The sequence below is a fragment of the Carex rostrata genome, chromosome 33 (genome assembly GCF_964058835.1).
Source record: "Carex rostrata chromosome 33, lpCarRost1.2, whole genome shotgun sequence".
Classification (NCBI taxonomy): Eukaryota; Viridiplantae; Streptophyta; class Magnoliopsida; order Poales; family Cyperaceae; genus Carex; species Carex rostrata.
The window spans coordinates 3,783,458-3,798,016 of NC_135950.1; the positions used below are offsets into that span (position 1 = coordinate 3,783,458).

The 14,559-nt window shown below is 32.5% G+C and overlaps 1 protein-coding gene and 1 pseudogene across 1 annotated transcript; both read left to right on the forward strand.

Moving 5' to 3' along the window:
* The first annotated feature begins 7,449 nt into the window (after positions 1 to 7,449).
* Positions 7,450 to 11,884, forward strand: LOC144548582 (ARM repeat superfamily protein). Its single transcript, XM_078297285.1, has 2 exons — positions 7,450 to 7,911; positions 10,911 to 11,884. The coding sequence occupies exons 1-2, from the start codon at positions 7,535 to 7,537 to the stop codon at positions 11,776 to 11,778; spliced, it is 1,245 nt and encodes a 414-aa protein (XP_078153411.1). The 5' UTR covers positions 7,450 to 7,534; the 3' UTR covers positions 11,779 to 11,884.
* Positions 11,885 to 12,199: 315 nt separating this feature from the next.
* LOC144548581 (putative UDP-rhamnose:rhamnosyltransferase 1 pseudogene) lies at positions 12,200 to 13,959 on the forward strand (annotated as a pseudogene).
* Positions 13,960 to 14,559: the final 600 nt, after the last annotated feature.

Genomic DNA, 14,559 nt, shown 5'->3' on the forward strand with positions numbered 1-14,559 from the left:
AAAAAAAAAAAAAAAATCTCTCAAGTTAACACTCAATTTTATCTTAAAAAAAATTACAATTTACACATAAAATTTAGTATTATTGATGTGTTTTCCTTATCATTTCATATGAACAAGTGTAATTTTTAAGTTATTATAGACTTTGCAGTGACCTATCAAATACCAACAAAATTCAATTGTTATTTATACAAAATAATGAATATATGGCTAATTTCTTTTTAAATTTCAGCAAACAACTTATTTAGTTGCAAACAACATACTTTTTAAGCTTTTTAGTTTTCACTAGTTTTAAGATAAAGCTCATCAATTTATTTTAAATAATTTATCATTTGATATTTCAGCAAAACTTGCATAAATTAACTTCCGTCAAATTTTATGCCGTTTTTTTTTCCTACCACCCTAAAAAATCAGAATTAAATGAATACCACCCGAATAATCAGATTTCAGATTCCGTCATGTTCGCACTGTGGATCTGCAGACTGACCCGCTCGCGTGACCCGTTCGCACTGTGGATCTGCGCACTGGCACGCTCACTTTGACCCGCTCACGCCATGACCCGCTCGAGTGACCCGTTCGCACCATGGATCTGCGCACCGACCCGTTCGCACCGTGGATCTGCGAATGGGTTGGCGATCTGTCCGCAGATCCATGGTGCGAACGTGGCGGAATCTGAATTTCGATTTTTCGGGTGGTATTCATTTAATTCTGATTTCTGAGGGTGGTAGGAAAAAAAACAGAATTTTATGCATGCAATGTAAATCATATACCAAATGTCTAATTTCAATTTTAAAAATTGCTATTGATAATTGTTACAATAAGTGTTCTAAATAGCACGCTATATCGTTTTTGGACCCTAAATGCTAAGATACAATAAGTGTTCTAAATAGCGCGCTATATCGTTTTTGGACCCTAAACGCTAAACTATGGTATCAAAACACATTTTTTGAGCTACGGACGCTATAGCGGTAATAGCGGTCCGCTATAGCGCATAGCGTGTAGCGCAAATAGCGTGCGCTATGCAACATGAGCTTTTTCTTTTTTCCTTTTCAATTTATATGGATTTTAAATAAAGACTCGGATTGGATTTTAACTGTGATTTTTTTTTTTTTGCAATTGACGTACTAAGCTTTATATTAAACTATTAATTATAAAATGAAAGATCCATCAAACGAAATCAAATAAGGAAACTACAGTGCACTATGCAACATGACCTGTTTTTTTTCTTTTTAATTTATATGGGCTTTAAATAAAGGCTCAGATTGAATATATTAAGATATTTCTTGAAGTAACAAAATAATACTTACTATATGGTAGTTTGAATATTTTAAATAGATTAAGATAGTTAAATATGCCATGATGTTTAGGTTATTTTAAATTTTAAATAGAAAAATGATAGATTATGTCATGATACTGAATATATTTTGAATAGAAAAAGATCGATAGTTTATGATATATTACTATGGATATTTTGAGTCGCAAATTGGACTTTGTATTGGTTCAATATGAATATTATAATTTTTTAATCAATTTGATGTTATTTATTGTTCTATGAGACTTGATTAGATAATGTTGATATTTAGTACAAATATATGATATAATTTTTATAAAAATAAAAAAGCTATGTAGCATAGCTTTTGCTATAGCTTTTTTTATAGGTTTCCCGCTATGACGCGATAAGCGCTATTTAGAACTTTGGTTACAATTGTCAAATTGTTCATATTCAATTAATTTAAACAATCGAATATATTGAACCGAAAAATAGAAGGGTTACTTTGGACATGTAATTTAATTTGCTGTAGGTTCCTTTTCATAAGGCTGGGGTGCTATGGATAGCATAGAGGTCTCTATGTTACGGCTTAATATTCAAGTTTTCAAAATTCAAACAGTCGATCCGAACCGTTCATCTTATTCTCCATATTAATATCTGCTTCGAGACCAAATTTTACATTTTTCTGAATTTTTTTACTATTTATTAAATATTTTACAAAATTGTTGATCCAACGGTGGCTGCACAAAACAGTAAAACCGTTGGATTAGCGATTTTCAAAGTGGCTTAATAAATAGTAAAAAAATTCAGAAAAATGTAAAATTTGGTCTCGAAGCAGATATTAATATGGAGAATAAGATGAACGGTTCGGATCGACCGTTTGGATTTTGAAAACTTGAATATTGAGCCGTAGCATAAAGGCCTCTATGCTATCCATAGCACCCCAGCCAAATTCATATAAATATATAGTGTTGTTTTTGTTGATCTTCAAAATAAATACTAAACGCTTATTAATTAATTATCGGACGATTGACGTGTAAGGAACAATAACTTCCTTCAAAATTAAAATATCATAAATATAAGCAACAATTTTTATTTCATAAACGATGTTATTGTTTTGGTGGATTCAACATTTTGCTGCTAAATCTTGTAAATATGTTCTAATTTTTTTTTTTTCACATTACGTATCTCTATTGATGTAAAAGAGTTTCACTGATTTATAATTTTCTTTCTAGTTTTGTAATGCTTTTTAATTAGTATATAAGGGTTAAAACTCTTTATCTTATTGAAATACGGACAATATCTAGACTTCAAATCTATAATCTCTCGGTGTCAATTTTTTTTATTTAAAATTATTAAGTGTTTACTTTTTATAATAGCTAATAATTTAATATATTTTTATTGCGGGATCATGACTTTTGTGTCGAAGCAATATTGCATTGATTGTTTGAAAGCATTTTGTAGTCATCAAAACTTCATGTTTATATATATGTTTTGGTGGACTAAAAATATTGTTATGATGATTGAATGAATATGTTGTGTTAACTTATTTGTATAAATATCTCAAAACCAATGATTTTTACATTAACATAGAAATATATTATTCAAAAAAATAATCAATTATGTTTATTCTTTTGAAGTTATTCAGTTACTAACACTTTATAATCATATATGAAAAATATATGATATTAAAGAATGCACGTAAATGATTATGTTGTATGATATTTGAGAAAACCAATATGAAAATATAAATTATAAAAGGAATATAACAATACAAACTTATTTTCATATATGTGGATTATTAATATATGTTTTTATTTAAAAAATATCATAATTTAAAAATATTTTAACATACAAGTTCATATTAGATTTAGTAGCCTACTAATTAATAATAGAAATTAACAACAAAATAATTCGATAAATATAAAAAAAGTTGACTAATTTAATCAACAACCTTGAAATGGCTCATGCAGACTAAATAAACTTAATCCTTGCTAGGCAAGGAGATGGTTGTTTCATATCTAACATGATATATCACAAAATTTGTTTATACTTTTGATTTACACTTTTTAATATTTCTTAATTTTAGAGAATATTTGTGTGTTATGTTTTTTCATATTCGTTTTAATTTTCTGTAGCTTCTGTGGGTTTTTTTATTGTAAAGATTAATACAATCTTATGCTCTTATTTTTTTTTTTTTAATAGTTGTTAGTAAGTACGAATATTTATTGATAAATAATTAAATATTAACGGAGATGAAAAACGAATGAACGGAGACCAACGATGAACTTTGTTACAATTGTCTAGAGTTTTAATAAACTAATTTAATAAAATACAACCTTTTAGATATACTAACAATTGTCTAGAGCATTTTTACCTGCATCACCAAACAACATGACTATGTTGCTTGTGTGAAATTGTTTTTTTTAATAAAATTACTATCTCATTCGTTTTTGAGAGAAAGATGGAGGTATATATATATATATATATATATATGAGCTGGGCTACGGTGAGTTGCGAAGTAAAGCGACTATTTTACTTCACGCTCATATTTTGTGATTTTAAAGATCAAAACGTAGATCCGAACCGTTCATCTTGTTCTCCATATTGAAATGTGCTTGGAGACCAAATTTTACATTTTTTGGAATTTTTTTACTATTTATTAAGCAATTTTGAATGCCGCTGATCTGAGGGTTCACAAAATTTTACTGTTTTTTACTGTTCACAGCAAAACAGCAGTTTTCAAAAATGCTTAATAAATAGTAAAAAAATTCTAAAAAATGTAAAATTTGATCTCCAAGCACATTTCAATATGGATTAAACATCTAACGGTTCGGATCGGTCGTTTGGGCTTTCAAAATAAAAATACGGCGTGAAGTAGAAACGCGTTTTACTTCGCAACTCACCGTAGCCTATCTCTCTCTCTCTCTCTCTCTCTCTCTCTCTCTCTATATATATATATATATATATATATATATATTTATTATATTATTAAGCACATTGGGTGTCCGATCCGCCAACGGCTACGATTGAGAGATGAAACTTCGGATTTGATCTCAGCTCTCCAATTACATATTTTGTCTTCTTTTGATTAGATGCATCTGTTTTATGTATAGAAGTCTAAATTTAGTTAAAAACATATCCACCACATATGCTGCCACACGATATGTTACAATTAAAATTGAATAAATTCTGGAATTTAGCGATATATTTATCTGTTTCCTTTTTTTTTTTTCATATTTCTCCTCTTCAATTGAGAAGACTCCACCTTCCATTTTCTAATTTATTGTTTCCTTACTTCTTCGTTTTTATACGGATCACAATGAAAATCATTTTTTTTTATTTCCTTGTTTCTCTTTCTTTGTTTCTATACATATTGGTGTGGACAATTTAGAATATATTTCCGATATATAATATATCAATGTGTGTGTGTGTGTGTTCTAAATTGGAAACAAAGAAGAATATAAATTGGAACGTGTGTGTAAATATATATTTTTCTTATAATGTGTGTGTGTGTATATCTTGTACATACACACGATAACACTTTTTATTTATGTTTTTTGATATCATATTATATGTTGATATTGAATTGTTGTATAATATTTGATATTAGATTCGAATCGAGCTATTACTTGATATCATTGGTACTTAAAAATAAAAAATCATTACATCATCAAATTGTTATCATAGGTCACGATTAAAGTTAATTAAAAATACATAATCATATAAATTTTCTATTAACATGTGTTTTAATTTTTAAATAATTATATTTTCATTGATATATTTGTTTCTTATAATATGTCCCTGTTGCAACGCACGGGTATGATACTAGTATATATATATAACCTTTAATTTATTCACATCTCATTGGTTTTTTATAGAAATAATATGTTAGCTTTTATCATTAAATTAAAGGCTGATATTTTATTTCTAAAATTTTGGTTGTGACAATATATATTCAACCTTAATTTAGCAGACTGGATGTCAACTAAGTAAAGTTTCATGTCAACGGTTCACTGATTGAACTATTGGGTCAATCAATTTGATAGTTGATTTTTTAAATAATTATATACCAATTATAACTCAGATTATATATGTACAAAAATGATGATATTTTTACATATTTTACATATTTTTTATGAAAAAGATATATTTTTATGAGGAGGGATCCAATTACATCTTTTTTGGTGACACTGAATTACACTCTCTATTTTCAAAGTTTTCAAAATCCAAACAGTCGATTCAAACCGTTCAACATAATAGATATATTAAAATGTGCTTGCAGATCAAATTTTATATTTTTTGAATTTTTTTACTATTTATTAAGTATTTAATAAAATCGCTATATTCAGACCATTGAATTTTTAAATCTTGAGCCTTGAAAGGTGGAGCTTGTTTCAATTTTTTTTGTTATTGGAGAGGAGGCCCCGGCTTTTTTTTATTATATCTTCTAAAAGTAATCTTAATAATTGGAAGAAACATAAAAGTTTACATAACAGCAGTCATAAAACATCCAATGTGTAACTGAAAAGAGAGAAAATAGTAAACAATGAGAGAAATAGCAGCGTCTCCTGTGCATTTGGTCACTGTTTAGCCCCCCTCCACCTGCCCCTCTCAGGTCTGGATCTCTTAAAGTAACTCAATTTTTGAATTTTGGATCGGGATCGTTCGATTCGAATCTGTTGCTCTAAATTTTTTCGCAATTCGAACTCATCTCTTAAAACTCGTAATTTGTGGGTCGATTGTGACTCGTACCAGACTCGTTCGCTAACAACTCGTTTGTTATTGAACCGAGATGTTAACGAGCCAGCTCGCCACTAGTTCGGTTTAAAATTAAAGAGTTCAAGCTCAGGTCTAGTTTGCTCGCCAACTCGCGAACGAACTCGGCTAGGCATCAATTTGTAAATTTGTATGAATTAATGTGTATTTATCATGTCAAGCTCAGTTCAGTTCAATCCAAAAAATTTGTAGAATTCATTTTATTCTTAAAACAAGATCTAGCCAAATCCAGCGAGCCAGCTCGTCAACTCACGAGCTAACTTGGACTGGCTTATCACGATGTCAAGTTAAGATTTTAGCTCGGATATCCTAGATTCAGCTCACTAGACTATAGCTCGATTCATAATTAATAAGCTGAGTTATAACCTAACTCAGACCGAGCCAGCTCTTTGCCACCTCTAGCACGGACCATCAAAGGAAAGAGGAACCAAATAGTTGTTTATATCCGTTTTTTTTTCTACATGGTTGCCGGTTTTTTAATAGAAACCAATAGAAAACCGGATTTTGACTAGTTCAATTGCAAAAACAATCCTTTTAAAGAACCAAACCAGATCGGTATCCGGTTGAACCACCCTAAGAGGAAACATAAGTAATGCTAAATGGCAGCTAATCTGAATTAGTGGCATACACGTCAGGAAGGTTTAACGTTGTATTATTCCTAATCTGCTCTTGCCGTACGGACTAAAAAAAGGTGCCGCCGCCCGCTTATTCGCTTATCTGAGTTATCTCTATCTGATCTCAATATCATATATATATTTACACTATATATTAAATATAGTGGATCATTCCTTCAGATTCTTTGTGGCACTCAAATGATAGCCGTTCAAATTCTTTGTACCACAGAAATCACAGCCGTCTAGGAAACAAAATTGGAAATCCAAACGATGTCATAATTTGAAAAAAGGAAGGTAGCACAGTTGGCTAGAAAAAAGTCACAGTAACACAGTTAATTAGAAAAAAAAAATTATAAAATTGTTGGTTTTCAAAAGATCAAAAATTGAATTCCCCTCATGACATGGCAGCCTTTGCGAAGATTTTAATAAAAAATGATGTCATAAATAAACAACAATAAATGATGCAATTATAGTTCATTACTATCAGGGGCAGATTGAAGAAGGATGAATGGGACTTAATTGAGCCCATTCTCTTTTTTTTGTATTTATGTATAATTTTTTATACAATTTAGAATAAAATGTCACGATACTGTGACTCTCATCGTCGGTAAGAAAATTGTATATGATTAACTTTATATGTATTTAATCTTCATATTTCACAATGATCTAACTCGCCACATAGAAAGCTACAAGTTGACCACTAAAAGATTTGGATCCTTTGTTGCACCTTCTCTCTCTTAGTCTCTTACATTGTCATCCATGTCCTTCTCTATCTGCCCAGTATTCCACGGCTAGTATAACTAACCACATATAAATATCTATATCTATATCTACTAAATACACAAATCAGGTTTATGCAAAACAGGGAACAAACATGTCTGATTCATTTCCCTCCACAGAACATATAACCACTAGAGACCTTCTCTCTCACCATTTCATTAGTCAAAACAAGATGGATAAACAACAAAATCAAAATCAAGAGCAAAACAGAGAAATAGATATGATTTCTATACAGAGATCAGCAAAACAACTGAACTTCGGTTCATACGAGGAGAAGGAGAAGGCGGCGAAAGAGATAAAGAGGCTTGCAATGGCTGATGAAGGAGGATGTGTAAAGAGAATAATGGCCGAGTTGGGAATTGTGCAATCGCTTGTTAGAATGTTAACCGACGGCCAAGATCATGGGGATGGCTTATCTGGAAGGATCGCAGCCGTCGATGCCTTGATCGAGCTCGCTAAAGGAACCTTTAGGTAAGTAACTAGCTACTACTAACTATTAAAGATAATTTTAACATTTTTCTCTTTCTTTTCTTATTTGAAGAAAACTTTTTTCTCAGTACATATTCATATGTGCATATATATGTTATTTAGGTAAATATAGCTCTAATTAGGATTGAAAATGTTTATAATTTGTCCATGGTATGCTCAGACACATACAATGTAGAAAAAAAAACTTCTTGAAAAGTGGCAATGTAGAAATTAAAAATAAAATAAAAGCTCTTATAGTGGTTTTTTTACTTTATGGCAATAAATGTTTCTGTGAAATCCTTAGAGAGTATTTCAATATTCAATAATGATTTGTGACATTTTTGTTCTTGTGAAATATGTAATTTTTTAATTAATTATAGACTTATAATTTAATTGCTTGACTTTTTGCTGAATTAAACCCCCTTTCCTGTAGAAGATATTTATTTTTTTCTTGAATCTGCTGCCTCACCAATTAATCAGTAATGCAACCTGAATTGCAATATTATATTCCATAAACTGTTTTATGTTTAAATCTAGGTAAATAAAAAATTTCAGTATTGTTTTTAGAATCATGTTTAGCAAGTGTATTGTCCTCAGAGTGAGATGTTGCAAATTTAAAACTTAGTTATTATTAAAAGCTACAATAGATAACATAAAAATCAAAGTCCAAATAGTACCATATAACACATATAAGATTTATAATCTGCATAAAATATATCAACAAAAGATTACTATTTACAGAAAATACAATGTAATATAACTACATAAGGCATGCTTTAGTTACAAATATTATTATATTTTTTTTGTTTAAACAATACATTCTATAAATGCCTATTAAAACAAGTACACAACCACTCAGCAGGAAATATCTGGTTCATATTATAATTTAATATAAGGTAAGTAATTACAATTTGACTTTGCCTTGATTTGTCTCAGATCAGATTTCAAAATTCCAGGTCTGTTTGTCTTTGAATTTGGTACAATAAATTAGGCCTATTCCTTTTTTTCTCAGTGCTCTGACATTTGGGTTGGAAAATTTGACAAGCGACAAACTATTGATAATTGACCCAGAGAATTATATGACAGAAATATTGACCCGGGATTTAGTTAGATACTTTCCTTTTTTCTATTCGTTTGGTACAGTTAGGCCAATCCTTTTCTCTGTTTTGTACAGTTTTTCTTCCTTTCTTGGTTTTGTGGGAACCACAAATGGATTGAACTTAGAATTTAAAAAGTATAAATTAAATCAACTCATGAGTAAGGTTTAGGTGTTATAGATGGCATAAGGTTTTCCGTACTATTGTTTCAAAAATTTATCTTATAAATTTCAAACTTCGATTTAAGTAGCTCAGTAAATTGGATATATAATGAATTTGTAGAATACCAATTTTTACTATTTTTGAAAAGAATTATTATTTTTTATGATTTATGAAAAATAAATTGTTAATATTTTTGACAATTTTTTGCTATCTTTTGTAAATCATAAAAAAATTTAAAAAAATTCCTAAATAATAAAAAATGGTATTCTATAAATTCATTATATAATCAATTTACTGAGCTACTTAGAATCAAAGATTGAAATTTAATTCAATATGTAGTATTCTAGAGGAAATAAACTAACTTATTGTTATTGATAATTTTTAACATAGCACAATAATACTTTCTTATTGCAAAAAGTGCAAAACAATAATTTTATATGGTGAACAACTTTTTTTCCAACTGCTAAAGTGATGCTTTTGGCATCGGACCAAAATATTGTTATTAGCAGTAGAAGGTAACAATATTTGGTGAATGGTGCCCATAAAATGTAAAAGTCAAATTTTAATAATTGGAACTTATGATAGTACAAAAGTTGCAGAAAGAATTTAAAGCATATTACACAGATAAGCAAAAGGCAAAAAGAGATGGGCCTCAAAATTTTCAAAGCACTTGACTTTGCAATGTACCTAACCAAAAATTTATCTGTGAAGTTATCATTGTGGAAAGATAGCGCCAATTTAACATTACCCCACATCCTAAAAATTACAAAGCAATGAAATTTTTTAATTTAAACTCCATCTAATTAATTTAAGGGCGAACTTGATGTATACCCCTCAAAAACTTCAAAATTATGTATCTCTGTCTAAACTTTGAAATTACATATTTCCCACTCTAAACGTCAAAAACTCACAAATTTACCCATCTTATTGTCTTTATATTAAAACTCATTCTAAATTTACAAAATATCCATTTTACCCTTTATTAATTAAAAGCATAAAAAATCCATCGGACCCAAATTGAATCTGAAGGGTTCCTTTACCATTTGAACTGCTTTAAGATCTGTGTGTGCTAGATCAGCACGTAACTTGAAGTGAACACTCACGAATATTGAAGTGATGTGCACAAATCTTAATGCGATACTCGCGGATCAAAATTGCTTTAAGATCTGTGAGTTAGATCCACACAAATCTTGAAGCGAACACACGTATATTGAAGCGACACGCAGAAATCTTAATGCAATGCGCACTAATCGGATGGTAGAGGAACCCTTCAGATTCAAATTTGAGTCTAATGTGCGTTTTATGCTTTTAATAAGGGTAAAATGGATATTTTAAAAATTTAGAATGAGTTTTAATATAAAAGACAATAAAATAGGTAAATTTGTGAGTTTTTGAAGTTTAGAGGGGGGAATATGTAATTTCAAAATTTAAAGGGGAAAATACGTAATTTTGAAGTTTTTGAGGGGTATACGTGAAATTCCCCAAATTAAGAACTTCTAATATTTTTCAATGTAGTGAAAACAAATTTAAAAACCATTTTTTTATTTAGAATTCTTTATTAAATAGCAGTATTGTTTAACAAAATCAATATCTCTATTGTTTATATTTAATGTCTATCCATTTTTTTCCTTTTAAAGATATAATATCTTAGTTTTCATATTTGACAATACCGATTTTAATTATAAGTTATTTCTTTTAGTAAAGTTAATTGTTGTTAATTATAAATTTTTTGATCAATTTCAGGACTAAAGTGCTGATGGTAACAGCAGGCCTCCTGTCAAAATTGCAACAACTCATAAACAACAAGGAATTCTCAAGGAGACAAGAACTCCCTCTCCTCCTCTTATCAATCTCTTCATTAGCCAAAACAAATTTCCATTTCACCCCTCGACATATTCTCCCATTTCTGATAAGTACCCTCAACTCGAAAGAAACCCCTTTATGTACCCGGCTGACATGCCTCGAAACTTTGTACAACTTCTCACTACGACTAGAAAATATCAAATCGATGGTTTCTAATGGTGCAATTGATGCATTCGTAATTCTCGCATTAGAGAAAGCGACCTCCGAAGAAGCATTATCTGTACTTAGTAACTTGATACTATCTGTGGAGGGCAAAAGAGGAATAGAAAATCATCCAATGGTGCCAAAAACCTTAATAGAGATCATGTCACAAGAAGAAAACCCTAGATGCCAAGAGCTTGCTTCTTACTTGGTCATGGTTCTTGCGCATGGTAACAACGAACAAAGACGAAAGATGCACGAGTGCGGCATAGTTCAAGTGTTACTACAACTAGCCTTGTTAGGGAGTCCTCTTGCGCAAAAGAGAGCACTAAAAATTCTCGAATGGTACAAAAATGAGGGCCCGCAGAAGGGATGCGTCCATTCCGGTCCTCGAATGGAGAGTACTGTTTCAATTTCGGAGCTTAATTCAGCCGGCAATGGAAACACAAAAGATAACGGCAAGTCTGTTAAACAAATGGTGAAGCAAAGCCTAGATAGAAACATGTCTTCTTTAATCCGAAGGGCTACCGGTTCAAGGGAATTATTCTCTGGTATTAGTGAGAAGGTTTTGGTTTTTAGCTCAAGTTCTAAGAGTTCACCTTACTGATGAATTTGTATTGTTTGAATTGGACATATAATTTTTCTTTTTGTGCCAGTTTAGATGTAGATTACCTGATTTGAAATTCATAATATCTCATTTGGAAAATATGATCCTGGTGAATATTGACTAGACTATATATAGTGAAATACAACAAACATATAGGCAAGAGAACAGAACTGTTCTTTGATGCATTTTATCTGTTGAACAAAATGTATCTTTCAAAAAATGTTAGTTGAAATGTAAAAGTAGATGATTGGGCTCTCAAAAAGCAATTTTTCAAATTACGGCCCATGCTTTAATGGGCTCACTACTAGTACTAGCAGTTGAAACGATTGCTTTTGGTTTAGAAATATTAATTTTAGATTGAGAATAATGCAGCCATATAGCAGGGATGCTGATTAGGTCTGGATTGAAAGCAATTGAAAAGAGAGGCTAACAAACTAATCAAAAGGTGGTCCCCCTTTTTAGATCTTACCTAATTCAATGCGGTTGGTTTCAAGAGGAAAGAATCCTTTAATGCGTCAATGTACTGGTATTGTAAGCATTGATAGAGAGCATAACCAGAGCTGCAACAAAATTTCTCCTAAAAGAAATTGAGACTGAATTCAGCTCTCCCTTCCCAGCAGCAATCGATCATGGAGCCCGGCTCTGACTCTGGTTCCCTTCGCCTTGTGTTGTTTCCATGGTTGGCCTTCGGCCATATGCACCCGTTTCTTGAGCTATCCAAGTCACTGGCTGCGCGGGGCCACTGCATTACATTCATCTCCACTCCAAGAAACATCCAACGCCTCCCACGCATCCCGTCTCACTTATCATCACTGATAACCTTTGTGCCATTAACGCTTCCCCACATCAAACCCTTGCCAGAGACTGCCGAATCAACCAGTGACATCCCGCAAGATCAGGTGCCATTTCTTGAAAAGGCATTCGACGGTCTAAACACTCCTTTCTCGGCCTTCCTCGAATCGGCTTGCTCCAACCAAAGAACAAAACCCGATTGGGTCATCATGGATGTGCACCACTACTGGCTTCCAAAAATTGCCCAAGTCTTTTGTGTTCCCTGTGCTCTTTTCTCTGTCAGCCCAGCTTCTTCCCGGGTCTTCTTGGATTCCCCTTCAGAAAACACCAGTGAGGAGTCAAGGACTGCGATTGAACATTTCACAGTGCCACCAAGTTGGATCCCGTTTCCTTCCAACCTTGCATTTCGCCCCCATGAGGCTCGGTGGATTGTGATGGGCAGCAAGGAAAACAAATCAGGCATTAGTATTGTTCAGCGTGTGCGTTCCACCATCATGGGAAGCAATTTCGTCTGCGTGAGGACATGTTTTGAGCTCGAGTCCAAGTGGTTATCTCTCTTTGTTGAGCTTTACAAGAAAGACGTGGTGCCAGTTGGTCTTTTACCGCCTCCTTCTGAAGATATTAGTTCGGCTGGAGAGAGCAGAGGCGTCGAGCTTGAATTTGACATGATGGATTGGTTGAACAAACATCCCCCCAAATCTGTTCTTTACATTGCTTTTGGAAGCGAGGCTGTTGTGAGCACCGAGCTACTCCACGAACTAGCTTTTGGCCTGGAGAAATCTGCAGTACCTTTCCTTTGGGCACTCAAGAATCCGGCTGGCAGGAGTGGTGCCCCTACCGACATGTTACCGGACGGTTTTCAGGAGCGCATAAGGGGATCCGGTCATGTTGCAGTGGGTTGGGTCCCGCAAATGAGGATCTTAGCTCATGCATCGGTAGGCGGTTTCTTGACGCATTGTGGCCCGAGTTCAGTAATTGAAAGCTTGCAGTTTGGCCATCCTTTGATCATGCTACCATTGATCATTGATCAAGGATTGATTGCGCGAGTGTTAGAGGAAAGAGGGGTTGGGGTTGAATTGCCAAGAGATGCCGAAACTGGGAACTTTGATCGAGAAGGGGTGGCGAGAGTCATTCGTCATGTCATGGTCGAAGAAGAGGGAAAGTTGATTCGACGCAATGCAGAGCAGATTCAACCCATATTCACAGACAAAGATTCTCATGAAAAGCACCTAGATGGTTTCATCGAACGCCTTCGGAACTATACTGTGTAATGCAACTATTATTTTTCGGTTAAGATATTATTGGGTTAATTTTTACTATGCTTTTTTCTTTCAAATATTTGTATCCATAGATTGCTTCTTATACTTGTAATGTTGCTAAATATGCCCCATTTCATACATTGAGATTCTGTATTTGTTCGATTGAATTGCTATATCTCTGGTTCATTTAACTTAGTATTTTTTTGCACTTGTATAGAGCAAGGATGAAGCCACTCGGTTCCACAGCACACATGAATTATATAACACAACACACCCAATCCTAGATATAAAATAAAACAAGGAAAAAGAAAAAGAGATAAAGAAAGGTAATGAAAAAACAACCTTCCATCAGTACCATCCAAATTTGAATGCAATCATAGAGGCTGGTAGCACATCAATTGCTGGACCAGTTATCTCATCAGCTCATCTCAGTTGGAGTACTGACTTCAGACCAACTCTTGCTTGATTTAACTCCATGCACAGAACATGCATCTTTCTCTAGCTATTCCAGCAGTTGCTCATTTCTTCTTTTCTAAATTCATCCAATTTGTACATACTATATTGGGCTCCACTTGACGAGTGAGGAACAACACATAACAAGAAGCACACAATGTTATAAATTATACTGATTAGAGGTAATTAAGGTGCTACCAAAATTGACCAACACCAATATAAGTCTACTGCTAAAGAACAAGGTACAGACTACAGAGAATGAACAACCGATTACAGC